A 27,689-nucleotide genomic window follows, 5' to 3' on the forward strand; every position below is an offset into this window, starting at 1 on the left:
TTTGGATAAAAAAAAATATTTGTTCTGCTTTCCTTCTGGGATGTAAAATTCATTATTGAACGCTCTCTTACAACCAGAGAAACAATAAAAATAAAAAACAGGAATTTCTATTAATTTCACTCCCGTGAGAATTTAGTCCAGAGCAAAAGTTAGCCGCTTAAACTGATTTGCGCGTGTACGGCAACAAATCCTATAATTAGACCTTTGTTAACAAATTAGGGTTTCATGTCATTTGTTGGTTTTGATGTGATTATGATCTCCCAAAAATGACAATTTCCGACGAGGCACCTACTTCAATATTTCACCCAATTCAAAACGTTGTGGCCAAAGAGGTTCAAATCTACTTGTAGTTAATGATCCTATACTTAAGTATTAAGGGCGGGACAGCCTTTGGTCACAAATCACGTTATCTGATTGTTTTTCCAAATGCTGCACATGACCCAACCAAGCCCCCGTGACTTCTCCTAAATCCTCGTGCTGCTACTTTTGGACGGGGGGCTCAATCTAGGTATCACCCAGGCAGTCACTGAAGCCAGCCTGAAACATCCCCCGTCCAATATCTAAGATTGTGTTTACATACACAATCCCCACCGCACATGCACATGGTTGTGAAGAAAATACCCTCTCCCTATTGTACCAGTAAATTTAGACCAGAGAGATACTGTTTGGGATCATCAGTGTGTCTGGAACTGTATTGCTGACGCCACAACAGAAAGTTTATTGCCATCTGACCTTGTTGTTATTGGGCCTGCCAGGCTTGGCAACACTAAGCTGAGAGCGGTGTCTGGCACAAGCTGGGTGAGGAAAAAAAACAGAATGACCAAACACGCATCCCGTGGTGCCGTTTGCCATCCGTTGGCTTGTGTTGTCGTAAAAGCGTAAAAATGTAATTTATGGTCCAAGGTGGAAAGTGCCCCCCACGCCAATACGGGCCACACCCCCAAAAGGACCTTTTCCCCCAAAGAAATGCAATTACAGCCCTTCCTGAGAGGGCTTCCATTGAATGTATTCAGGAAGAACTGGGAATATGTAATTTATTTTTTTGTCGGCGAAAAATATTTTTTAGCAAACAGATTTTATCCGTCATTTAAGTAACCACACTGGAAAGATCAATTTATTGTTGACTCATTAAGACTTTATAAGTTTTACAAAACACAGGTTACTGAACTTGGCCTTCTCAAAGTTAACCAAACCAAACTCAGTGTATCTGTTCGACTGTTTCCAACGCTGCTCAAAATAAAGTTTAAATATATGGGGATTTTCAAATTAGGCTTTTCCTCGGAAATAAGCAAACACACCTCTTTAAAGATACCCAAGGTTGTGATTCCAACAATGTATATATATATATATATTTTTTTTTCAAATCAAGGTTTTTAAAAATTATATACATTCTAAAACAAATTAACAGAGACACTAGCTAAGGCAAACATAGTCAGTGATAGATGAGGCTAATCAGTTTTATGGTAAATCAATGCATATTTTATACGAAATATCCCCAAAACGTGCAGTTATAGTGCAACCAAATACAAAGTTATTAAACAAACAATTGAATAAAAACAGTCCGAATACCTATCAATATTCAGCCCTTACAGTTTTACCCAAATATCAAGCCCATAGCAATGTGTAGTTTGAGTGTTGCGTACAAACAATGCAGCCGAGTTACGGTATAGTACACAGCACATCAGTAGTCAGAATACCTACTGCCAGCTTTATTTTGGTAAATGATACTTATTTAACACTTAGCTTTGGGTAGACAACGTAATTTGTTGTTTAATACCCGCTGTAGGTTACGAGACGTAGCGGGTGCAATAGATCTATAAGGAGCGACGAGGCGTGCTAGCATGCGAAAGATCGACACCTGAAGGCGCTTGAAACGACACCAGAGCGACTTCGTTTCAGGCGCTGCCGTTTTCATAGGCTGAACCAATGTGAATGCATGTATTAAGTTCGTCTGTTTGTCTGAAATATGTAATTGGGTTTACCCGAGTCAATCAAGGCACATATTTCTGTATCTTAAGTAATTGTCAACGTTACTCATTGCGGTATTGACCCTACAGAAAAAATGCAACAGATATGCAAAACCCCTTTCAGTGCCTGACATTCGACCGACAATGCAACGCCACGATTGGGTTAACCAAAGGTCTGCTGGAAGTCAGGCGCTTGTGCTTTATATTAACGACAACGCCGAGGAAGAGTGCGTGTTAAAAGTGGGCGGTTTTCATCCAACTGCCCTATTTACCTACTCTAGTAAAACTCTATATCTACCAGCTCTGCGTTCAATCTTATAATAAATTAATTCAAATCTTTGAGGATAACCCGCCATATTGAAGTACACCTTCCTGCGCTAGTTAAGATAACAAAACCTATGTTAACAAATTAAAGTGGTAAATTCTAATCTTTCATTCAACAAAAGCAGTTGTTCGTTTTGCATTTATCTTGAAGTGATATCTTATAAATGTTTACAAAATTTTGTGCAAGCATTTAATTTTTATGATATGGCATAGCTTGTAACTTATAATAGGTGTTGGTTGATCTTTTTGTCACATCCACAAGAGAAACGATGTATTATATAGTAAGACATTACTAGCACTCTTTTCATCTTGTTCGGGCCTATTGCCTTCAGTCAAAGCCCTTAACTTCAAAAGTCACACTGGATTGGAATTATCTATTTCCACACGTGAAATATCAACACATAATTATAAATGTCAGCCGATTCCTATAACCTTTCCGGACAAAATTATATTATGAGAGTTCTCAGAGACCTTTTTCATGATAAAAGACACAATGCAATAACTTACAATTACAGTCACTATAAATATACACATTTTTACATAAGCAGCAATACGAAGTATGAAATAATCCTCAGGAGGCAATAGTATATCATTACAGTAATTTAGATAATTCAATAGGGTTATAAAAACTCTGTTTTAAATAGTCATCTAAGTATCACAGCAGGATTTGGAACAGTGTTTTTAAAGGATACGTTTTAATTATATTTGCTTTCTGCCTTTGCGATCGACTCGGCACGTTGTAAATCATAATGTTGGATGCGGATGCAATTGTATTGCAATGCTAATTTCTCCTTCATTTATAGGTTTGTCAATCATCTGAGTCTGTATCCAATTCCTGACAATTCTTCACTAGCTATTACAGTATTATTGCCGAAGCTAATTTACTTCCCACAAAAATGCACCAAGCCATAAGCAAATCAAGAATCTCAGTGGAAACCAAGCCTCCGGAATCAAGATCCTATTCAAAAACAAATATGTGATAACAAGCGAACTGTTGGAAACTCTTCCCCCTAACATAATGCCAAACATGTGAATATCATTGTCTTTAAGCATCCTTGGCTGTTTGGTGAATGAAATCCGTATTGGCATAATTGGAAAGTAACTATACGAGTTAGCTCCATTAAAAAGCCAAAACTTTTAAGAATAATGGCATTCGAGCAATTTTTTAAGCACTTTCGTGTAAAACGTCTACCTTCTTTGGTTTTTTCGATATGTATTATTTGTTTTTCAAGATGTATTTTTTAATGTATACGTTGGGTAAGGGCAAAACCCGTTCTATAAATTCTTTGGTATTGTAAGGGAAAAATGTAACTGAGGCACACCTGTGACATTCAACATTTCACTAGACATGACTGAAAATATACAAATAAAGGTATTATGGATGCTTTAGCTAATCATAAATATTAAGTGTGCTTGCTGCAGTTATTTTTGTTTATGTTTTGTGAGAGGAAAATATTATAATGTGAGGATTAACAAACAGGTATAGCTAGATTCAAACGTAGATGTGTCATGCAACTGGCGGAAGTCTTTCCTTCTATAGGCTTGGTGCACGAGGAAAAGAAGCAATTAATTTAACCGCGCAAATTATCATCCTTTTGGACAGCATACCGCACACTGCACACTTCCTCCCGTCACAAAGTTGATTGAGAAGCACAAAATAGTGAATAAAATCAATTCACGTGAGACCTTGACGTGCGAACTTTTTTCCCCTTCTTTTTGATTTTGTGCACGATACGGAGCCGATGGGTACCCCACACAAGTCCCATCCCAATACACACTCCAGACCATAGTTACCTACAACATCCCCCCAGAAGTCTGTAAGGAATTCCTGAGATTTGGATCAAACAATGACCAACACAAAGGCAGGGGGGGTTCACTCCGCCCCATACCTTGTATCACTTTTTTTTTAGACCCGCCTCTCTACTTGACGCCGTTGACGGGGTTCTCATGTAAATTGATGATGAATTGGCTGATGACGCAATCACTCACTGTTTGTCAACAAGCGTTACAGGCGTGCGTTTCAAATAGAAGAGTTATGCATATTACTTACACACTAATCCTTTCAGCTTTGGTGGAATTGGTGTGCAAAAATTTCCCCGGAAACATTTTCTTACTGGTGTGTGGTTAACGCAATGTGCCTTCAAGCTATTACTGAGAAAGTTAAAACCCTAATTCCAAATTTAGACTCTTAGCTGCAGTAAGTCTCGCTCTGTCGTCATCCGTCAGAAGGCATCCTTTCAAAGAAAGCCTTTGAAGATTTTTGATCTCCAACAAGGAAAGCAATGATTCATTTGAGCCAGAAAGAGTCGTATTCCCTGACAGATCCAATTCAACGAGGTTGCTGATACTGTTCAGTGCCTCAGCCATTTGCCTGATGTCGTCCCCCGTTAATCTGCAGTTCTTCAATTTGAGTTGCTGGGTCAGTTTTATATTTGCCAGGTTAGACCAAAAACTTTCGGAGACGACAAGAGTTTCATTGGCAGATAAATCCAATTCAACAAGTTTTGGCATTTTGTTTAGTGCATTGGTAATATGTGGAATGTCTCCCCCCGTCAAGTTGCAGCTCCCCAAATTTAAGTTCTGCAGGTGCTCAATTTTGGCCAAGTGAAACCACGTATCGCCCGAGCCACCAAGAGTTTCGTTGCCTGACAGGTCCAATTCAACAAGTCTCTGCATTTTACCCAGTGTATCTGCAACCTGCGGAATGTCATTCCTTGTCAGATTGCAGCTCCCAAGATTAACTTTCTGAATGTGGCCAAGTTTCAACAAGTGTGACGATTTCTCGCCTATGCCACTGAGGGAGACATTGTACGAAAGGTCCAATTCTTCAAGTGCCGGGACATTCTTTAGTGCGTCGGCAATACGTGGAATGTCATCCCTCGTCAAGTTACATTTCTGCAAACATACTTTCTGTATACGGTTAATCTTCGCAAAGTAAGACCATCCTTCACTTGAGCTACTGAGCGCTGGGTTTCCAGATAAATCCAATGTAACAAGATCTGACAGATTACTTAGTGCATCTGCAATATGCGGCATGTCATCCCCCGTCAGGTTACACTCTCTCAAGTTCACCTTCTTGGTGTGTTTTACTATGGCCAGGTCGGACCATGCGCCACAAGAGCCACGAAGGCTCACATTACCGGACAGATCAAGTTCAGTGAGTTTTGGCATTTTACTTAGCGCACCTGCAATATGTGCAACGTCATCCCCCTTCAGGTTGCAGCTCCACAAATCTATTTTCTGGATTTGTTTGATTTTTGCCAAGTGAGACCATGACTCACCTGAGCTACCGAGGGTCTCGTTACCAGACAGATCCAGTTCACTTATTGTCGGGATATTACTCAGTGCGTCGGCAATGTGCAGAATGTCATCCTTAATCAAGCTACATTCCTCCAAACATATTTTGTCTATGTGTTTCAATTTTGCCAAGGAAGACCACGCACCACCTGAGCCAAGTAAAGTCCCATTGCCCGACATATTCAGTTCAACAAGTTCCTGCATATTACTCAGTGCGTCAGCAATATGGGGAATGTCACGTCCCGTCAAGTTGCAGCTCACTAAATTCAATCTCTGGATATGCTTGATCTTTGCCATGTGAGACCACGTCTCACCTGAGCCACCAAGGGTCTCGTTGCCAGAAAGATCCAGTTCTTCAAGTTTAGGCATATTACTCAGGGCATCTGCAATGTGTGGGATGTCATCCTCCATCAAGTTGCATTCCTCCAAACGTACTGTCCTGGTGTGTTTTATTTTTGCTAAGTGGCACCAAGCACTACCTGAGCCAACCAGGGTCTCATTTTTGGAAAGATCCAATTCACTTATCGTCGGTATTTTACTCAGAGCACCTGCAATATGCAGAATGGCATCCTCTGTCAAGCTGCATTCCCGTAGGAACACTTTTTGTGTGTGTTTTATTTTTGCCAGGTGGGACCAAGCCTCACTTGACCTAATGAGAGACCCATTAGTGGACAGATCCAATTCAGCGAGTTTTGGCATTTCACTCAGTGCGTCGGTTATATACAGAATGTCCTCTTCCGTAAAACCGCAGTTCCCCAAATCAACTCTATGGATATGTCTTATTTTTGCCAAGTGACACCATGCACTACCTGACCCACTTACAGTCCCGTTGCAAGACAGATCTAATTCTACAAGTTTTGGCATTTCCAGGAGTGCCTTAGCAATATGTGGAATGTCATTCGACGTCAAGTTGCAGTTCGATAGGTGCACTGTCTGGATACGCTTGATTTCTTCCAAGTGAGACCATGCAGCACCACAGCCACCAAGAATCTCATTGCCTGACAGATCCAGTTCAACAAGTTGTGGCAACTTCCTCAGTGCACTGGCAATATGCGGGATGTCATCCCCCGTCAGGTTGCAGCTCCTCACACTTAATCTCTGTATGTATTTGATTTCGGCCAAGGAGGACCATGCCTTTCCTGAACCAGCAAGGTTCCCATTGAATGACAGATCCAATTCGCAACATGTTGGCATGTCAGTCAGTGCGTTGGCAATATGTGGAATGTCATCCGCAGTCAAGTTGCAGCTCCCCAAATACACTTTCTGGATGTGTTTCATTTTTGCCAAGTGGTACCATGCAACACCTGAGCCACCTAGTATCCTATTGCCAGACAGATCCAATTCAACAAGATTTGTCATGTTTCCCAGAGCAACGGCAAAATGAGGAATGTCGCCCTCTGTCAAGTTGCAGCTTCCAGCATTTACTACCTGGACGTGATTAAGTTTAGCCAAGTTAGTCAATGCCTCTCCTGAGTGAAGGAGGGTGTTGTTGCCTGATATATCTAGGTGAACCAGGTTTGGCATATGACACAGTGCATCGGCAATGTGCGGAATATCATCCCCCGTCAATTTGCAGCATGCCAAGTTGACTTTCTGGACGGTCGTTATTTTCGCTAAGTGCGACCATGCCTCACCTGAACCACCTAGCAATCCACAGCCTGACAGATCCAAATCACGAAGTTTAGGCATTTTACTTAGTGCATCAGCAATGTGAGGAATGTCATTCCCTGCGAAGTCGCAGTATCCTAGGTGTACTCTCTGAAGGTGTTTGTTTTTTGCCAAGGAAGACCACAAAGTAACTGAGCCGCAAGACGTCGAGCTCAGATGCAGTTCATGGAGGTTAGGAACTCTACTCAGAGGTTCCATGATACTATCGAGCGATGTCATCTCCGAGTTATCAAAGTTTGTATCATCTTCAATATCGACGTCACTACCATTTTCGCTATCGAAGCCATAAACATCGTCGATATCAAAGGCACCATAATCTTCAGCTTCATCATGTCCTTTACCCCTTATGTTGACCTTAGCCAAAAACAGTTTGTTATCAAGACATTTCGCAACTTCTGTTTCACTGAAGGAACTTTGAGCAAAAGTAAATTCATGAAGACATCTCATTTCTTTCACGTAATGTGCAAACCCTTCTCCAAATTGCTGAACGTGACTGCCTGATGTATTCAGTTGAAGCACACGATGAAGAAAAGTTTTGCTCCCGCCTTTTGTCGGGTCAGTCACGCGGTCGAGGAAATACATGAAAGATGTCAGAACATCACTTCTTATATCTCTTAAAATGAGAGAATTAGATAAAATACATTGGATTAACCTGTTGGGGGGAAGTTTTTCACTTCTACTCTCAAAAAAACAATTCAGAGCTATGCATAATCTTTCATCCCCTAGATGTCCCTTCTCCACATATCTTTCTAACATCATGTGTAAAATTGACTGGGTGTTTGGCCCGCAATTGTCACCACAGCAAAAGCGCAATAGATACTCAAAACCCCGAAGATGAAGGTTTTGGTGAACGAATGTTTCACATTTCTTTGCAGCTTCTTCTGCATTCAAACTTTGATAGTATTTGCCAGCGCAGAACTCCTGAAATGTCTTATGGATAAAGTAAACATTTTTGAAAACATGGAGGCTTTTTTCCTTCTGGACCCGTTCGCTGGTGAGGATGCCAGCTTGAATAGCTTTTTCAAACACATTGGATTCAAAATCGTCGTCTTCAAAAGAAAGCTTTTGATTTGACGAAAAGAGACCATCAAACGCAACCTTACCAAGTGCAGCAATATGACTTGACATCTGTTTTGCAGACATATCTACTACCTTTCGCTTGAATATGTAATGGAAAGCCTCGTCATACAGGTGGGACATGGTGTCAGGGAGGTTGGAATTCACTCTCCACAGTAAACACATTAACAACAGCAACATTGGGCTCTTAGCCAAATCAGATAGTACATTCGATGACTCAATTCTCTCAAGAAGACCAATCGCCTTTGAAGGATCTTTGATATAAAATTTGTCCACGTATGTCCTGATATCGTTCCAGTCGAAGCCCAAAACATTCACGAGAGCGAAAGGCCTCTGAATCAAATATTTCTTGGTCAAATTGTCAAATCGCGAGGGACGGGTAGTTACAAATGCCCAACAGTCTTTGTACTCCCCCTTTCGATTAAGCATTTTGAGGAGCGAACCAAACTCCTTCTCGTCTAGTTCGCGTTCAGCCGTAGTGAATTCGTCAAAACCATCCAAGAGAAAAAGGATTTTGCTAGCTCGAGATGTAATGTAAGATGCCAAATCTGCCTTATTTATTTTCGTTTCATCTAATAGCTGATCAAATATTCCGTCAACCAGATCTGACTGCTGTTTCAGTGAGTGCATTTTCAATACAAAAACAAGCTTGTATTTCTTCAGAGCGTCATTTTGACCGAGCGCCCAATCGTATGCAACTTTGTCAAAAAGAGTGGTTTTTCCCATCCCCGGACCTCCTCTCAAAATTGCTCTTTTAACTGGATGCCCATCTCTTGTTTTGATGCGTAATATATCCTCGAACAATGTAACCTCTCCCATCAAATCATCATCGCTCTTTTCTAATTGTAACTTTGTGTAAATTTCCATAATGTGCTTTTGATCATCATCGACCCATGGGAGCATCTGTACATAGCTACCTGTTGTCGCGTATATATTCCTCAATACCTCCTCACACTTATCTGCAGCACGTTGAGCCGCATCACCGCGTCCAGTCTTGGGTCTTTTGCTGCTCCCTGCCTGTCCCGTCTGACTCAGTTTTTCTGAAAGAGCAGTGCAGCAGAATGAAATCAGAAACGAGGATAAAAAGGTTTCTGAAGACAACCATGTCTTAATCTTTTCAGAAAGTTGGAGGCAACTTGATTTGGCAAAACATACCAACGCAGAATTCCGCGTGAGGTTTAACCCTAAAAATACGACTTAGCTCCATATCCTTCAAGACAAAAAATATCACCTATTGTTGGCTGAATTAGGAAAAGGCAATTTTGGAGCGTTCGAATTTCAATCTGTTGTAGCCATTAATATACTGCAGCAATAGCATTTATAGTTTTCAGATTATCATCCTCACTTTCTCTGTTCATATATTGATAAACATACAATACACACGAGGTCAGGTTGTCTGGAACTTACTTGGTTACCTTCACAATTATTAATCTTCAAGATATATATAAAACTAAAATCCTTTCTCTGTTTCGCAATCACTAGAAGTTCATATTCACCAGGATAGTAAAACTTTCCTATCTATCTATCTGTCGTAAAGGGAACAAGTTTGAAAGGGAAACGGTTATATTCAAGTGGACTTTAGCAAGATACAGGGGACTTAGTAATTAAAAGAGAATTGGCAGGGGTTTAATAGGTGATAGGAAGTGTGATTTACATATATTGAACAAAACATTACACAATTGCAATTCCACTAAATATATTAAAAACAACCTTAGCCAAGTCTTTGACCGGATAAACTATTAATTTCTTAAATATACATAAATGAGTCCCTTTAACTCAAAACACGTCCTGCACAATTTCCTATCTGGATCATTTCGGTAAATTTTCAATTGAAAGTTCGAAATTCGACTTCACAACATAAAAATGAGCACAATAATAATTTATATTTTCCGCTGGCACTGAAACCTCGAGTAAATCTTACCCATAAATCGCACCACGTCCTGACGACCTACTTTGCTCAAAGCTTTCCTCAATTTCCGAGAAGCTAATTTGTAGTCAGTTTGCTTGTTACGCCAGGCTACCAACATTTTGAAGCCCTGTTGACATACATTATCTTTGTTGTCTGCCCGATATACCTCAGTATCACAGGCTTTGAAGCCAAGGTGCAAAGCTAGCTCCAACCAGCCGGTGGATATTTGTTTCGACAACTGCTGTAAGTTCAGATCAGTCAAGTGGTATCCTGGAAAAAAGTCCCAAACATCGTCTGAAATTATGCTGCATGGTTGCAGTTTATTAATATTAGTTTCCTTCAAAACAGCACTACTTCTAAAGATCAAAAGTGGTTCCAGGTAATGTTGAATTTCGCGAAATAAAAAGTACTCTGTTAGATGAAACGTTTGTCACAGCAATTCAACGATATGGTCGCTTGCAAAATCAGTTTCAAAAATAATACCAGTCTGAGGACTCATCAAATAATACGTTTGGCTTGATAAAATTTATAAAAATGAACGAGCATGGTTTTTGGTGTGTACTATCCACTGACAAAATGCCGACAGTTATCAATATTGTGATCATAATTGTTTAGACCTGTAAATACTGGATAACAATAAATGAATCTTCAGTACATATTAATGTTAGCATGGTTTTTGTTTGCACGAATAGAGCAAACTGTGTTCTTTGTTACAACGTCTCCCTAATTTTGGCATCCCGATAACGAGGATGATATGGGGTCCAAGTTGGTTAGGACCCCACTGACATAAACGCAGCACGCTCTTTTGCTCAAGAGTTGCTTTCATTTGGCTATTTGGCTGGGTCTCATCTAGCGAAAATCAGGAAGGCATAACATGGTGTAAAACTGATTTCGTATTTTAAAAAGAAGAAGTAGAATACTGCCAAAGATCTCAACGCTTCAGATAAAGGAAGTACAAGATTTTAGTATGGAATTATGGAATTTTCGTGCAATATTAATATCTCCAGCTACATCAGTGCTATTGCAACTAACAAATGCCTCTCCCGAAATATTCAGAATATTGTGACAAATATCTAAAATTATCTGATGTTGGCACCCTTTTGTCAATTTTATTCAAAGCGTATTAAATAGAACTTGACTTATATTAGATGTGGACATTCACTTCTTCTGGAAATTGGTATATTTTTACCTCCAGATTCCACGTCCCTGCATGCTGCTCTTGCACGCTTTAACATGAACACCCCTGCGTAAAAAAGTATTTTATTCAGATAACTGATCTGTAGAAATTGCCCTTTTCATTCCATGAGGAACAAATTGCAAAACTGTTAGTGTCAGGGTGTATGTTTTGTTTAATGCATGAATAGGACGGGACATCTATGGACAACATGTGGCGAATTTCCTAGTGCCTGCTCTTAACCGTGTATAGAATGAGTTGAGACGTGTTGGAAACAAACTGGTAGGAAACTCTCTCAGTGGACGAAGGGAGTTAGTACATAATAGTTGAACTCGCTAATGCACAGATAACGAACACACATTATTTCTAACAATCTGTATGTTTTTTTCCTGTTTAAGCTGGAAATAATTGCCACATTTCCTGGTATTGTAACAATGTCATGTCCCGTGACTTAAAGGAGTTGTATGAGGGAGGCATTTCAATCAACATTTACTTACAGACTATCAGGATAAGACAACACCCAGCAACGACTAAGACGACGTTACCAGCCAATGCTTCAGGACTCGCAGTAAGCATGATATTTCTGAAGAGTAATTTGACACGAAAGGTTTATGTACAAGACCACCGTTTTGTAATGTAGCTGTAAAGCTTCAATGAAGAAAGAAGCTGAAAAGTACATTTCATCGTTTGCTTTATCCACAGCTTCCCCCAACAACACTTCGCTGTTAACGTGGGGGAAACGTAAACGGTCAAATCATATCATACTATATCCATAACCTATTAAATAGTTCCGGGAAACTGGAACTATTTTCCACCTAACTGGAAATTAAATCATTTCACTAGGAGGGCAATATGAGTCTGGGATGGGGGATAACACCGCATGGCACTATACGGGGCCATGTTCATGGTTCACATGTTTTATTCTGTAATGCCAGAATTGCATTTTAATGTTAGTCGTTTGGACGTCTGGAAACGTCTTCCATATCCGCTTTGATCTTTTGCTCACCAAGAAAAAAGAAAGAACGATTCAACAGCCCATTCCCATGCAAATATTCACTCATTGTTATAACGATGCAATCATTTCCCATACAAACTAAATAAACTGATTTTTATGATAAAAAAATAAGGAAAGTGTTGCCTTTATCGGTCCTGTCTTGTACTTGTGTTGTCGATATGCATATGGATATGCACGATAATGTGGACACCATGGCAACAAGATTGCCTATTTGCTAATCATGTGCTATTCAGAAAGGCCAGGATTGGTCATCTAACTGTTCATGTATTTGCAAACTTCTTTTTCTTGATATGATTGGTTCAAGATAAACTTAAATATTCATTTATTACATAACTACGTATTGCAGACCCCCCTCCCAATCGTCCAAAACGGAATAAAAAAAAAAAAACATTGACATTAAACCCGGTAGGTACGGACCCGACGAGGCAGTCTTTCTACTCGACAGGCCCAGCATGATATGTACCCGCAAACGTATTTTTGTATAATGTGAATGCATTGTACAATATACAATGTGCTGTACGTTTAGATTTATTGTGTCTGTGTGCACACTTTGCTCAGAGGGTTCTACCCAACTAATGTGGCACGGACTCTCACTCCCAATCGATCCATCCTTAGCCACACATCCGTATGCGCAATTTCGTGTCGGCGTACTGAACATTTTCGGCGCACCCTCTTCTCATCGTGGGCGCAATTTCTTTTGCATACGAACATGATCCTTAACCTTTCCGTTTTCTAAAAACCATTATTGAATGATTTCGCTCACGTTATTCAGGTATTTACCAGTCTTTTTGCCTTTATCTATTCAATCTAATGGGCTCGCTCTCTCAGTCGCCATTTTTGAAATAAAATCGTTGAACAACACGTCACTTGACCCCTCATCGTCTCAGCGGCTGTTCCATGTCAAGACATCTAAACTGCTGCCAAAGTTTTGGAAGAGCCCATTGGAACAAGTAGTATCTTATCGCTCAGTCCGTTTATTACATATGTCTTGACATGGAACAGCCGCTGAGACGATGAGGGTCAAGTGACGTAATGTTCAACGATCTTATTTTAAAGATGGCGACTGAGAGATTGGGCCGTTTATATATTACACAGTTGGGCATATTCTACTGTACAAAAATTACAAGCTCAAATACTTTACCTTTATTGTCGTGTGCGCTTTAGCAGACTGTAATCCTTGATGTTGATACTAATTCAAGGTAACTCTGGGACTTTTTGATACCTCGGTTACTAACGGAAGTCGGTTGTGTACGATGTAGCTACCGTCATTACTTGCCCGTGGGTGCTTGAACACACATCCCTCCTCTGTAGACTGGTACTGAGTAGGTACACGGAGAAGAATGTAAACCAGACTTTGACCTTGTCCTTCTGTTACATGTAAATTGTGTACACGGATGGTGTACTATAAAGGCCACGTGACAGAGCGCGATGTTGCGCCTCGAAATCAGTATTGTTCAGGAGCACAGTGAGTGTTGGTAAGAGTGCCGCACACTGATACGCCCCTACAGAGAGGAGCGTAATATATTTGAGACACAGAGCCACCTGGCTACGCCCATGGAGATCATGGCCCATGGTTGGCCTCAGTATTATGGCCACTACCTTTTTTCAATTTTACAAGGGCTTTTAACTGAAAAAAAAAAACTGTTCTTGTGAGAGAAACTTTGAAAAGACTGTTCACGGATTTTGTAAAACCTTGCAATGCTGTTTCTATTCCCTTGATTTTTAATCTGTGTTGACGTAAAGACTACCGTAAATAGTAATGAGTATATGTCACAATAACTGCCACGTATTCCAAACTTCGGAAGTTAGATATCATTTTCTGACACAATATTTCTCTTTCGATCAGGCATTTTTAAAATTTTCATGAATTACTATGCTGGTAGATATTTGACAGTAAAGCCTTTTCTGAAAGGATTTTTTAAGGATGAAAATTGAGCCAAAATTCGGTTTCTTGTCAGCGCGTGCGTCGCCGTAGACCTGCTTGTTAGCAAAAAATTTCATTTAGTCGGGCACTCTTTTTGAAATAACGGCATTTCCATATTCCACGTTTAAATCTGGGAACCACACAAAGGACGCAGTCTTACGGCCTATTTACACATACGAACTGAAAGCGGTTTTAAACCGGTAACAGTGAGGGGGCCAGTCTTTTTTTAATGTTGTGTACATCAGTTCAGTGTACAACATTTCTACGAACAAAAACTTAGGGCATAACAAGTGAAAAAAGTCGTGTCACCGCACCATGTTTGGATCCAGCCCGTTACCAGAAACTGGAGACCTTTTTTAACTGAGAGAGAAATAATTACAAATTAAAATATTTGTACTTATTATTTTTCCCTGTCCAAGGGTTTCAGAACCAGTTAATACCCAGGCTATTTTTAAAGTGACCTTGCCAATTTCTTGTGATCATTCCCAAAAGGAGACAACAAAATGGAGCCTCCTACCTGATCACAGGGAACACGAGAGATACTTTCACCGAAAATAACTTTTCTTGCTCAAAAAAACGAGAAATAAAGAGAGGAACAGAGAACATTAAAAAAAAAGATTTTCATCATGCTGCCAAGAGACTATTGTGCGCGGTCAACCAACTCTCATCACGCCACTAAACAACTCTCATCGTGCTGGCAAAACTCTAACAGCCCTGTAAAAACACTGCTCTCGCACTGCGTAACGTGGCCTTCATTGAACACCATAACACCAAGGTCACCAAAGGCTACGCAAGTCAGTAGCTGTGATTGTTGTGTGATGTTTGCACGTAGACACCAAACGTTTCTATGTAAGCTAACAGCAGGGTATTTAAAAAAATGTTTCTTGTGCATTATAAATGTGGTTTCATTTATGATGTTTTTTTTTTTTTCAAATGACCGATTTCACTCCTTGGCAGATAAAAATTGCAACCAGAATTTGCCATATGGACGACTGACTCAAACACGATAAGGCTTGCAATCTGACCAGGATCGAAACTTCACCAATGGGCTTTTTTTTAAAATAATGAACAGTTTTCTCCTTTTGAAGCCAAACTTGGCTTGTTGTTTCGCTGGGCTCAGCCTCACATAACGTATACCCAGATTGGTCCAAAGTTCACCTCATAGCGACTCTACTAAATCATTTTGTGTAAATAAAAAGGGAGCTTCTTCTGTTCTCTCCGTTTTTTTTCCAGTTGGTGTTAGCATGATTTGATTGAATGCTGCCATGGTTTTGGCGAAGGGAGAGTTATGGCAATATTTCCTTTCCATTTGTTCGTTATACAACCGCTATGACTCCCTCCTAATATATGGGTATACCTGTCAGTTGGGGGAATTTGCTAGTGCAACCATTTTTCTTGCAAGTGATATATTTTTCAACGGTTAATTAAGCAAGCGATTCACCTGATAACCTCGAGTTGGGCAAAAGCATTTTTACCGTAAATACTTAGTGTGTTTGATTAGCTCTCCTCTAGTGGTCATTTTTTTCTTCTTTTATCAAATGAAGTACAACTTTAACAAAACCCATGGATGCCTTCAAACGATGGTGACGGCATATATCATATAGGCCTAATCGATCGTGAGAATTTTGTTACGTTTTATACCTTTGGACCATCAAAGCTAGTACTTAGAGTGATTAAGTTATGCAAAATAAGTCACACATGGGAATATAGGATGGCTTCCAAAACAAAGACCTGTCGATTTATTTGAAATACAAATACACCTAACTACAGTCATTGTGTCAACAATCTCTAATATCACGTGAAAAATAATACAAAACTTACAGAATTTTCTACCACTGAAAGGAGTTTGAAATTATCTTCAAGGAGAGAATGGTTTCTTTAGCGAAACCTTGTAGTAAACAACGTTTCCTCGTGGATAAATCAAATATTCTCTCGTTTCAGGCCTTGTTTTTAATAACTGGCACGTGACACTTCCCTAAAGGAAGTTAAAATAATTTTGAATTTCAAAATACAGCGCTGCGTGTTTACGTAAAAGATGCAGATAGATATTGGGGAATTTCCCTCTTTCAAATATCCAGAAAGACAGGACTTTTTCCTATTTGCCAATGATAACGATTAGTATTGGCATTATGCCAAGTTCTTTTCAAGGGGTTTTAAGAGACTTCACTTTTCTGAATTTTCTTGTCCTTTAAAGAAAAGAGGAGATTTATTTGAATCAGAAACCTCGGGTTCGGGTTTTGGCTTTAATAAAAAATCATAAGAAACTGTTGATGGTATTGTTTTTCAAGGTACCTGGATTTTGGTAACAGACTGTTGCTCGAAGACGATGCATTAGCCTTAGATGATGACTGACACGAAGAATTGAATTTGTCCTTACACGTATCTCCTAAACTGACGACGCGCACTGAATCCCTACCCTCATTTATTGTGTTTCTCTATGAAACTCTCACTACGTCAAGGTTCGTTAAACGTTCATAACTTATTACGTCAATCGTGTGTGCCATTAAGCAGTTATAACGCAGAATTCTGCTGATGCAGCCTAATGCGCAACCTTCTGTTATTGAAAACATTTGATGTTTTTCGGTCATTTAGCCTATAACCTCTGAAATCAGGTTTTGTCCCAGAAATGTAAACTCAAACAAAGCTAAACTTTTCAAAAATTACCACTGTCTTTGAAAATATGTATTTTTTATTCTGTTCAATATTGCAATGCGTGAAGGCATCGGTTCGGTTGGCTGAAATGTCCATAACCTCTGATCTTCATCTGTAAAACACATGTCAAGCAAGAGGTACAACAGAGATAATGACGTAACCTTCCACTGCTTCACACAAACGAGTCGCTATAATCTGTGCTGCTGTCGAGCTAACGTTGCTAAGCAACGGTCCAATACAAAAGGTGTTGCAACTAGAGCAACTACAGTCATATCGTTGTGGATGAAATGAATTGACTGAGCAATGCTTCACAGCCAAGGTAGGTTTGGAGACTCGGACTTAGAGTTTTCTGCAGCTATTCTGATAATCAATGTCACCTGTGAATCACTTCTTTTCTCCTGAACAAGATTGTATTATCGACGTTCTGAAGAAAGATGGCTTTTCCAGTTTTTGTAACATTAGCATTATTCGTGTCAATCGCAAAGGGCGAGGAGTTGGCTCAGAATCGAGCTGCCAAGTGTCCTCCTGGCTGGTTGGTCAGAAATGAGTCCTGCTACATCTTACTGCCAAGACTGATGAACTTTGAGGATGCAGTGAAAGTATGTGCTGCGCCTGGGATCACACTTGTGGTACCTGAGTCACAGGAGGAACATGAAATCATTTGGCGGGAAATGCACAGTTGGATGAAACGAGTCGGTACCGGAACTGCAAGCGATATGTGGATCGGCTGCTGGAAACTGAATGGAGAGCAGATAACGTGCCAGGGAGGAAAAAATATCAATGCATATGAATATTGGGCAACAGAGGAGCCGAGCAATAAAGGTGGGGAGGATTGTATCAGGATGAATAGAAGATTTGATGGGAAATTGGCTGATCGCATTTGCAGTAAATACTACTTCGTGGCCTGCCAAGGGATCGTTTCCATGCCTGGACACTGCAGGTCACCTACTCGGTTCATCCAAGTACCGAGGATGTGTCTGCTTAACCACGAGATCAGGAACATCCCAGTTGGAGGGTTTGAAGGATGCAGCGTGGCTTGTTTGGTGGAGACTTTATGCCACTCCTTCAATATCTTGCAGCAGACGGATGGAGTAACTAAATGCCAGCTCAACCATGCAACAATCAACCAGACTGACATTGTTGACTCAAAGACCCAGAAGAATCCTTGTTCATTGTATAAGAAGTATAATTGAGACTAGCATCTAAGAATAAATGCACTGACAGGCTATATAAAGATTGATTTGTTATGCCTTACTGTGAGAACAGACCTTTACCTGCTTGGAACTAAGGCATGTTTTACAAACCACTAATTTGTAATCTTGGCCCACAACTGTCACGGCAAAAGCGAACGCTCTGCGGCAAAAGCAAACACTAAAGCTTATTTCTGCGGCAAGAGCAAACACACAAGGTTAGTTCCGGAGAATGGATTTCGATGCCGTGGCGCTTTTGCTATGACAGTTGTGGAAGACCGTACTGTAGAGTACCGAAATACCTCTTTGTCTGTTTACTCCTTTTAGCTAAATCTTTCTGGTATCTTTAAGAACTCGTAAATAAGATATTGTATTCAATTGTATAGATGCTTAGACATAGCACATGGGCTAATTTCGTTTCTATAAAATAGAAGCAAACACTTACTTATACATCATGATTAATGTAACGACTTTGTACGTTATTGTTTGCCGTGTTTGACCAAGTTCTATACCAAATGGTATCATTATAGGCAGGTATTAAAAGTAGTAGTACTATTATGCTACCCAGAAGGAAGGAAAGGGAGGTGTAGTAAAGAGTCACTGAGATAACATAACATCTTATTTGTTACTTCATGATACCTTTTGCATATTCAAATGTATGTTTATTCCTAATACTCAACTAATCGATAATCATCTAAAAATCCAGCTGACCTAATTATTTTTTCAGCGTTTTCTTGATTAACTTGAAAGTTTGCCAAGACTTTAATAGTTTTCATCTAAATACATTCCTGGAAATTAATTTGAATGTGGAAATCATGCATTGGGATAACGTTGCTGGATCAAATGGGAAACAATGGATTGGAACCGCTCAAAAGTAGACGAAAACAAAAGTAAAATCTTTTGATCTTTTTTACAAATTAATCATTGAATAGTAATTCGGAAGTCTACAGGAAATCAGCAAATTTAAATTTAAGCTGACTAAGAACTTTACTTAAATTTTGAAGTGGTACTAGATACTCTGTAAAGCCATAAGAAGACAGAGAATGAAATGGCAGTCCTCCTTTTTTATGCAGATAATGCGTTTCTTTAAACTGTCAATAAAGAACCAAACAGTTTCAAGCTTTCCATACCGAGATTGGGAACAAAATCGATATTTATGACCGAAATGTTGATATAAATGGACTTATCCTTTGGCTCATAAATTGTCTAGGCCTATTCAGGAACGTAAGAAGTATACAGTGGTACCTAATGTCCAGCAGTTTGCACAGGCCTAATCAACAATGTGCAATGGCGTAAATTTACATGCAAAGCGCTACTTAGCGAGTGCATCGCATTTTATGTTGGTGCTGACTGGATTTACAAGCTTCAAACGAGCTATTCCTCTGTAAGCTCTAATGTTTTCCCGTAGGCCCTGCGAGCAAGAAGGCTATATTAATATTAATCATGTCCTTGGCCGAAACACGCTAACGTGAACCGGTTTAACAATATCTTGGTGGTAACAGCTCCTTAAAACGCTGACAGAAAAAGAAGAAGAGAATTTAGTAGAAAATATGGATACTATTAAATAAAAGTGTCTCGACAGTCGGTTTGACATATTTTGTCTTAATATCCTAATCAAGAGAAACGTTTTCCTCAATTTAGCGATTATCTCTTTTTAGGCTTTACCAAATGATGCTGACAAGAACGGAAAGAAGAAAATAACTACTTTGTACAGGTCTAACCACCTGCACGCATAACCACATCGATTGCCTTAGCAATAAGTGCCTTAATTTTCGTTAATTAGCATAGGCAATTTTTGCAAGAGGAATGATTTTTTTTTTATTATTCTCCACAAACGTAATAGACTCGTGGGACAAATTATTTTTTGGAATGAATATTCCCAGCATGTAGAAGAATAACAAAGACTGGTTACAAAAGGTCGAACAGGGCAATGGATTCAAAGTAAGCATAGTGTAATAATGTGATATTGTGTGCTGATTATCAATTCTATGGCGACGATCAAGAGTGTTTGTGTACCAGTGTGTGTGTTACCTAGCGGTGCAGCTGCGTTGTATTGAGGCAACATTGTTGGAAGAAGGCTTGCCTAACTGTAAAACAACAAATCCCTAAATCTTTCCCACAAACAGAATCTCAGTTTTTCAAGTCCAAATCTCACTTTATTTCTGCATACCACAAAATATTGGATATGTAGTGTTTAGCAGAAGGAAATATATAAATAATACAGATGTTGAGGGATCCCGTAGGATGCAAAGCTTGTGGAAAATAGGGGGGCAGAATCCACCCCCTGTTGATTTTTTGTTAGCATAATGGCATTTAAATTGATCAGTAGGTGACCTTCAGCCCTTGCAAAGAAACCAACGCAGAAAAAAAGGTCAGAGTAAAGCCAGATCACCCTTTTTCCAGTAAATGAAGGATCCCTCAACGGTCAAGTTACAGTCAACAACCAATCAACACCTCCACCGCCACAATGAAACAAACTAGACAGCTGTCTACATGTAGAAAGATCTGAAAGACCAAGCATTGATACGAGACGGGCCCTGGCTTGCCCATGAATAGTCTGTATAAATATTCCTTTAACACCACGTAACTTAGATATTTTTGTACAATCCTAAGGGATCTGGCCAGAGGCTGGCTTGGGTATAATTTTTCCCAGCCGAAGGAAAGTACCGACAATAAAGTTGATGAAACTAGTCCAGCATGAACAGAGATAGGATTAGATTTACAGTGATTGCAGTTAGCCGTATTTTGTTTAAATGAATCAATTAGCAAAATGGCCGCCAGAAGCTGACGTTTTAGCCTCTGCTCAAGGTATATCCCTCGAAACACGGTTCAAGAAATAGTAGCATTTCACTGCCGGGCTAGTAAGACCTTCATCCGTTGTTCCATTGTTCTCATAGCCAAAGTGTGTCAACATGTCATTAACATAACTAACCCAATATCAGAAGAGTCAGTGGTGTGTGTGAGTGACAGTGCACAGGAGCCAATCACAAACAGGGCCAAGTTCAGCAGTCACTGCTCAGGAAATGGTTGATCAGTTTTTAGGCATGGATGGCCGTGTCGCTCCTCAGAACGACCACTGCTAATCATCAGTTATCGATGATTGACTGAGAGTGAAGCCTTCGAGCAACATTAAAAATTACACTTTACTCGTTTGCGTTTACATACTTAAGTTTGGACCACCTCCCTTGTACGCACGGTGAAGTATATAACATCCTCATCACATTATGTTTCCCAGGACAAATGCTGACTTGATGAGTAGTGGTGTGAGGTTTTGGGGCCAAGGACTAAGCAACTTAAAACGATTGGCAGACAACATCACCATCCACTTTTGTTGGGAAACTCAAAGGAGCTTCGTAATGGGTTTCCTATCTACTTCAGTAAGCGCACAGTCATACTGACTGAACAATTTGGCCCCCAAAATATTCTACTTCCAGTTGCCTGGCTAACTTCATTTATGACGCTACCGTAAAATTTACATTGAGGAGTGAACATGAATAAAGAACAAAAAAATAGTAGCAGACACCCTGTTTTAATTTTTTGTTGCCCTAAAGGAAAAGTTTCTTCACAATTTTGACGGCTTAGACACTCGCATCTCTTATGTTCGCAAACTTATATTCGGAAGTTTATAGCCCAGGACTACAATTCCCTCGAATTCCCAAGCCGAAATCTACCCCTCAAAAAAGCACACAAACAGGGCAATTATAAAAAAAAACCTAAGACGTGCTGAAGGCTCCTTGCCTTTCATCATATGAATTGCTAATCATTGTTACAATGTTTTAATTATATAAAATGATAACAAAATGCCATAATTTGGACAACTCTCTCAATATGTCCTACATTCCTCTGCAACAAATGCATTTAATGTCGCAGTAAAAATACTTAATCTTGACTGCGTAAGCCAGAAACATTTATTTAAAATTGCTACAATTAATAAGCTAAATGTAGTATATAGGTATTTGTATAATCCGTTTTTGTTAATTAATAAATGACGAGGCTAACTTGTTCACAAACATTGGGAACTAATTATTAAGCCCCATTGCTATACACACGTGTACATCTGCTGTGGGATGCCAGCATGTTTACGTTATTCCAATAAAACAAAAGGTGGCTTTGTAAGACTGTGACATTGAGGGGGTCATAATTCAAAATATTTTAAACACAAATAGGTGATGGGGATGAGTAGAATGTAAAAAAGATTTATTTGTGGACAAAAGCCGAAAATTAAAATTGAGGGAATACTTGAATATAAAAACGAATTCGATGTGGCGAGGAACGGACACGCCGTGAAGGAAGATGCCTGCAACGACCGACGTTTATAACACCGCAGGTTCTAAACGCGTAGCAGGTGGTAACCTAATAAAATAATTGAATTAAACTTAGTTAACCGAGATATGTTTTTGGTAGAGCAAGCTTATTCCGAAATCAAAGACATTGGACAGGTTTTAGCACTATACATTGACCCTCATCGACTCTATGTTTTTTCTTCTATGTTATTCAGGGTAGAGGAGAAAACCACTAAATGAGGAGTAGTGATTAGTTGAATCAACCATCCTGCCACGCATGGTCAAATACATCAAATCTCCTCGCTGCAGAACCAGCACAGCACTCCCTGACACCTGCTCATAGTGATTTGAATCATTGCTGTGGCCACTAACGACAATCTTGCTGTTTTTCCTAAGAGAAACCCACAGGGTGCGGCTGGAGGAATGACTGAGCACTGAAAACGCGAACACGTAGGTGCCTGGCACATTACACGTGAATGTACCAGTCGCCAGATCGAAGTTTGTACCCGGCAAAAGCGTCTCTGTGTGATGGAAGGGCAAACGGGTGTCGTAACTCGTAGAGATATCCGAGTCGCTCGTCAGCGTCACGGTGAATGCCACCTGGTGAAGAGAGTCATCTGGTGCCTCTCCGGGTTCGCCCTTTTGACCTTTGACCCCCTCTTCCCCAGTACGGCCAACTTCACCAGGTGGACCTCTCGGGCCTATCTTACCAGGTAGGCCCATTCCGTCGTCCCCTTTAGGTCCAGGGTTCCCAGGAGCTCCCTGTTCACCCACACTGCTGATTGGACAAGTCTCTCCCTTTTCCCCCTTGACCCCGGCATCACCCTTTGCCCCTGGAGGTCCAAAATGACCCGGATTTCCTGGTAGACCTGGAATTCCGGGTGTTGCAGCAGGTCCTTGGCAGCACACTGTACACACCTGGGACCCAGAACCATCGCTGTCTGTGGGAGCTTGCCCAATGATGGCAGATTGGGGCTTGATAAGGTCACCCAAGAGGATGGCAAGTGAAAGGGTGATCGCAAAACAGTATTGCATCTGCAATGACAATTGAAGAACCATGTAGGAATGAAGTGCTAGTAAGGGAGCGATAAATGAACTCTGCCACCAAGCCCTTCCACAGTAAACTTTTGAGCGTTGTGTACGTACTGTTATACATTTTAATAAAGTTACAATAGTTTTTGCGTAATCCGCTTATTTTTTTTCCAAATTTACCCATTTTTCCAAAGTATTTTATGTCTTCTTTTTAAATGCCCTAGACACTGTTGACCAAAGTGCTTGAGTTTAAAAGATAAACAAGAGTGATGAATTTGACCTTAGAATAGACTTAAATTAAAAAAAAAAGTTTATTACGTATTCAAACCAATTATTGCATTTGGCGCGTTACAAAGTTGCCTTTTTGTTCTAAGCACCGCAAAAGACACGAACAAAAAACTGTGGAAAATAAATATTGAAATTACAAAATAACATACCGTCATATCTATGTTAATCTTTGAAGCAAGAAACTAGTTTTCGATACCTGGAGTGATGTCTGGGCTGCAAGTAATATAAAAGAAGTAATTACATTGTGTTTAATATGTGTTATTTATAAAACAAAAAAGTTGTACTTTATCAAAAAGGAATTCCCCAAAAGGTAATATCGGGATAAGAAAGTGTGAAAATCAATATATTAAATGGAAAACACGGTCATTAGCTCCTCATCTTAAATTACAAATTAGATTTGAGAAATGTAACACAACTCTACAACCACACATTCTGCTTTTACGAAAAGCTCTCCTTGTGGAAAGGAATATTTTCAAACTACAAATCAAGGCCTCTTTCGAGTGGCACAAGGTACACCCCTCAGAAGAAATGAATTCGCCCTGGAGCTAGGGAAATTTTGGATGTACCAACTTCGTTGATCTGTTCTTTCAGGGGAAAATGGAGTGATATATAAAAAAAAAAAGAAGGACGGGGAATAGGGAAAAGGCTAATGCACGAAACAGACGTTGTTTGTCGGCAAAAGGTCCAGTAACGTCCAGGGAAACTGTGGGCAATTAGGTGACGTTATTCAGGGGTTTCATTTAACAAGTAGTTTGCTAAATTAACTTTGACACTGCTATGTTATTTACAGAGAGCACTCACTCGCACAGGATCGCGAAAGGAGACATTCGAAGTCAACAGTACGCCCATATAGTCAAGTTTAAAACCAACCGTCAGATCGATATTTTTGCATTCCTAGTTGCTTCGTCCTACTCTTTTTGCTTATTTAATTGCTCATTGTAAAATTCATTGTAAAAAGCGGACCTTAAAGTTCAGTCTCGTCACCCACTTGTTAATACTTTTAACCCAAGGCATCTTTACAGAAATTCGTTTGGGAATTGTTAGATGCTAATTGTTAAATATTAAATACTTTTGTGTGGTACACGGTTAACTTTGTGAAATATTTGGTGGGGTAAAAAGGTGAAATAATGTTTAGAAATGGCTTTCAATCTTTATCTTTTTGTACAGTGTAGAAAGATAACAAAGCGGTATACTGATTTAATCGTTGCTTGCTAAATTATGTTACGGTTGAGAGACATCATTAAGATCCAGGCCTGCTTTTAGCGAGAGTATGTGACGTTTATGTCTTTAGTTAAAAGAGAAAAAAGAGTTTTGAAAGTGCCTACTGTATTTCCTGGCAATGTCGTGTCGTCTCAAAATTACAGATTCTTTGACTTCTGCATGGCTAACTAAAGTGCCCTCTGCTAAGGGCAAAACGTGAAAGCTTAAAACACATTCAAACACGCAGGTATTGTAGCCAAAGCTACATACTGGGTCATCGTCAAACTCAAAAGATTTTCACGTTAATATTGTATTTGTATTGCTAGATGTTTCCTTATTTCATTAATTGATTTCTTTGGAGTTGTCCATTCATAGCTTAATGTAACTCTTTAAAAGTGGGTCCAGTAAGTGTCGTATTATAGTTTATTTTATCATCACCCAATTTATACTTTAGCCCTCAGCGAGTCAGGCTTAGCCCCTCTCAAAGCCAGGTGGGTTTGGATTCCGCTCCTTAGAAACTCGGCTGTGCCGGGCTTGATATTAGCATTCACATGAAGACATTTATTATCATTGTAAGTAAGATTTTTCAAGTTTGAACTCCATCAGACCCGTGTTCTTGTTGTTACGGTCATTTTAAGCTTAAGGCTACATGTGTATCAGGCCGTGTGCATTGAGCAACGTTTAAAAATAGTTTTGGGCTGACCCGTGTCAGAAACAGATCTGTAAGTTCGACTTTCACTGAATTAGTGTAACAATTATTGCGAAAAGATACTCAACTGCCCAGATGTGCAGCCTCAAAGTTAATTTGAGGACAAAAGCTCCCGTTGATGCTTTGTTCACGTGTTGCGAACAAGGGTGGTTTTCTATTAAAAAAAAGTCCTTTCACACAGAGGTGGATAGTAGGATTGGATGAAGATTGGAGAAACCCAAACTCTAAAAGGTTTTACTGTTGTTGTGCGTGGTTATGAAGCAATCAATTTAGAAAATGAGTATCCAGTTGTTCAATTTATTACCAGACAGACATAGGTATTACATTTTGAAAAAAAAAGATAACACAGGTGAAAATGAATCTGCATGACAAGTGTTGTTATTTAAGCGATTCGATGGCTTAAATACCGTGGACACGTAAGGGTTCCCCCATAAAATGTCATAAAGGTGGTAGTTTCTTTTCAGGTACCGAAATTCTTGGCATGGGTCCAAGCACACTGCCTAGCATGACGCCTCAGAATTCGATAATCAGACCCAGAGTACATGAAAAATCGCTTGCATGCGTTCGTCTCTACAGAGACCCCCCTCATAAATGAGAAAACTATCAGAAATTCCAACGTTTTGTATTATCCTCTGTTATATCCACCTGTCTGTCTAGGTGGTTAAATAATAGTGCACAGCTTTGCTCAAACTTCAAATTGTTCAATCCAGAAAGGGGGAAATGGCATACAAAAATTTTCATAAATCTAGAGCAATGGAGTGCAGACGACTTTTGATATCATGGCGCATGATGTCAATTGATGACATGCTGTTTCAAAATGTTTTCCATTAAAGGTTGATGGTGCTTGATTAAAAACACAAAGAAAAATGAACACCCTCGAAAGTTGTTGTCCGTCACAAAACGACCAATTTTCAAATGCAGTCGCTGTTTTGAATTGTCATTAATATTCAACAGAATTTCGAACACCAACTCTTCACTAAACCTACCCAACAGATTACCTGCAGTTGCCCCTTAAAAGAAATAGCTCTGGTATTATTTTGAGCATACCTGTACTGATAAACACTCACCAGTTAATGTTGTTGGCAGTCTGTTCTCATTAGTCAATTGGGCCTGCTCTCTCCGTCTTCTAAATGTGGAGGACGAGTGGTGGTTGTTTTGAGGAGTAACACAGTAGCTCGTGCCTTTAAAGTGGAGAGTCATTTCCTGTGCAGTGACTGGTGAGCTTGGCCTATCGTGTGATTGGCCCCTGCATGCTGTCATTCATGCACAGCACCAACATCCCTCATATCAATTGAATCTGTTATCTGTATCTGCGCACGATTAACGCCACAGGCATAATAGATGCAGATTACCGTGACTTTAAAATGACTGATTTCTATTGGCCGATAACTTTGGCAATGTTAATGCAACAATATTTTTATCGCACACAAACCCTTCTGCTACATGCACAGAGCACTCAACCGTAATCAAAAGATGTATTCATTTATCCGTGTGCTCTTCAACTTTGAAAAAATAAATTGGATATTTGCATTGTTGGGGAAGTTATTTTAATATCAAATGAAAGAAATAACAAAGTTCTAATTCCAGTAAGATTGTAAACATTGTCGATATGTTTCGAAAGAAAGATTTAAATCTAGTCTTCCTCCCGCCTTTGTTATTGTTATGGCCTGGTGAACTTTGTTCTTCCTTGCCATGCACAGCCTGGCTCTCTAAATGTTTTTGTTAAAAATCTTTCGTTTATTTTGTCGATACAACTGGACTGGGCTCTGCACCCTTGGCTTCTCTGCCCCTCAAGACGACGCCAGGCAGAGGGGGTCGATTAAATTGATACTACTCAAAAAGGTTAAGGACTTTTTTCTTAACTTTTATTTTTTTCTATATGGTGTCCTCATTAGAATAAAGAAGCCATTAAAATGTGCAATGATGCATTGATGATACTGCATTCAGCAGCAAAATATTTCACAAAGTGGTCCTTAACTT

The 27,689-nt window shown here is 39.7% G+C and overlaps 2 protein-coding genes across 2 annotated transcripts; both read right to left on the bottom strand.

Annotated features, from left to right (window-relative positions):
* Positions 1 to 1,074: 1,074 nt before the first annotated feature.
* On the bottom strand, positions 1,075 to 13,771 carry LOC110983151 (uncharacterized). The gene is made up of 5 exons (XM_022242152.2): positions 13,573 to 13,771; positions 11,914 to 11,999; positions 11,432 to 11,485; positions 10,255 to 10,512; positions 1,075 to 9,373 (listed from the first exon to the last, which is right to left on the bottom strand). Exons 2-5 carry the CDS (start codon positions 11,990 to 11,992, stop codon positions 4,452 to 4,454), a joined length of 5,313 nt encoding a protein of 1,770 aa, XP_022097844.2. The 5' UTR covers positions 11,993 to 11,999; positions 13,573 to 13,771; the 3' UTR covers positions 1,075 to 4,451.
* Positions 13,772 to 20,349: 6,578 nt separating this feature from the next.
* LOC110983164 (uncharacterized) lies at positions 20,350 to 27,010 on the bottom strand. Its single transcript, XM_022242168.2, has 3 exons — positions 26,777 to 27,010; positions 23,950 to 24,013; positions 20,350 to 23,515 (listed from the first exon to the last, which is right to left on the bottom strand). Exons 2-3 carry the CDS (start codon positions 23,953 to 23,955, stop codon positions 22,688 to 22,690), a joined length of 834 nt encoding a protein of 277 aa, XP_022097860.2. The 5' UTR covers positions 23,956 to 24,013; positions 26,777 to 27,010; the 3' UTR covers positions 20,350 to 22,687.
* Between the last annotated feature and the right edge of the window lie 679 nt (positions 27,011 to 27,689).

Source organism: Acanthaster planci, linkage group LG21 (assembly GCF_054643075.1).
Source record: "Acanthaster planci isolate LZ-2023a linkage group LG21, COTS_SCS, whole genome shotgun sequence".
Classification (NCBI taxonomy): Eukaryota; Metazoa; Echinodermata; class Asteroidea; order Valvatida; family Acanthasteridae; genus Acanthaster; species Acanthaster planci.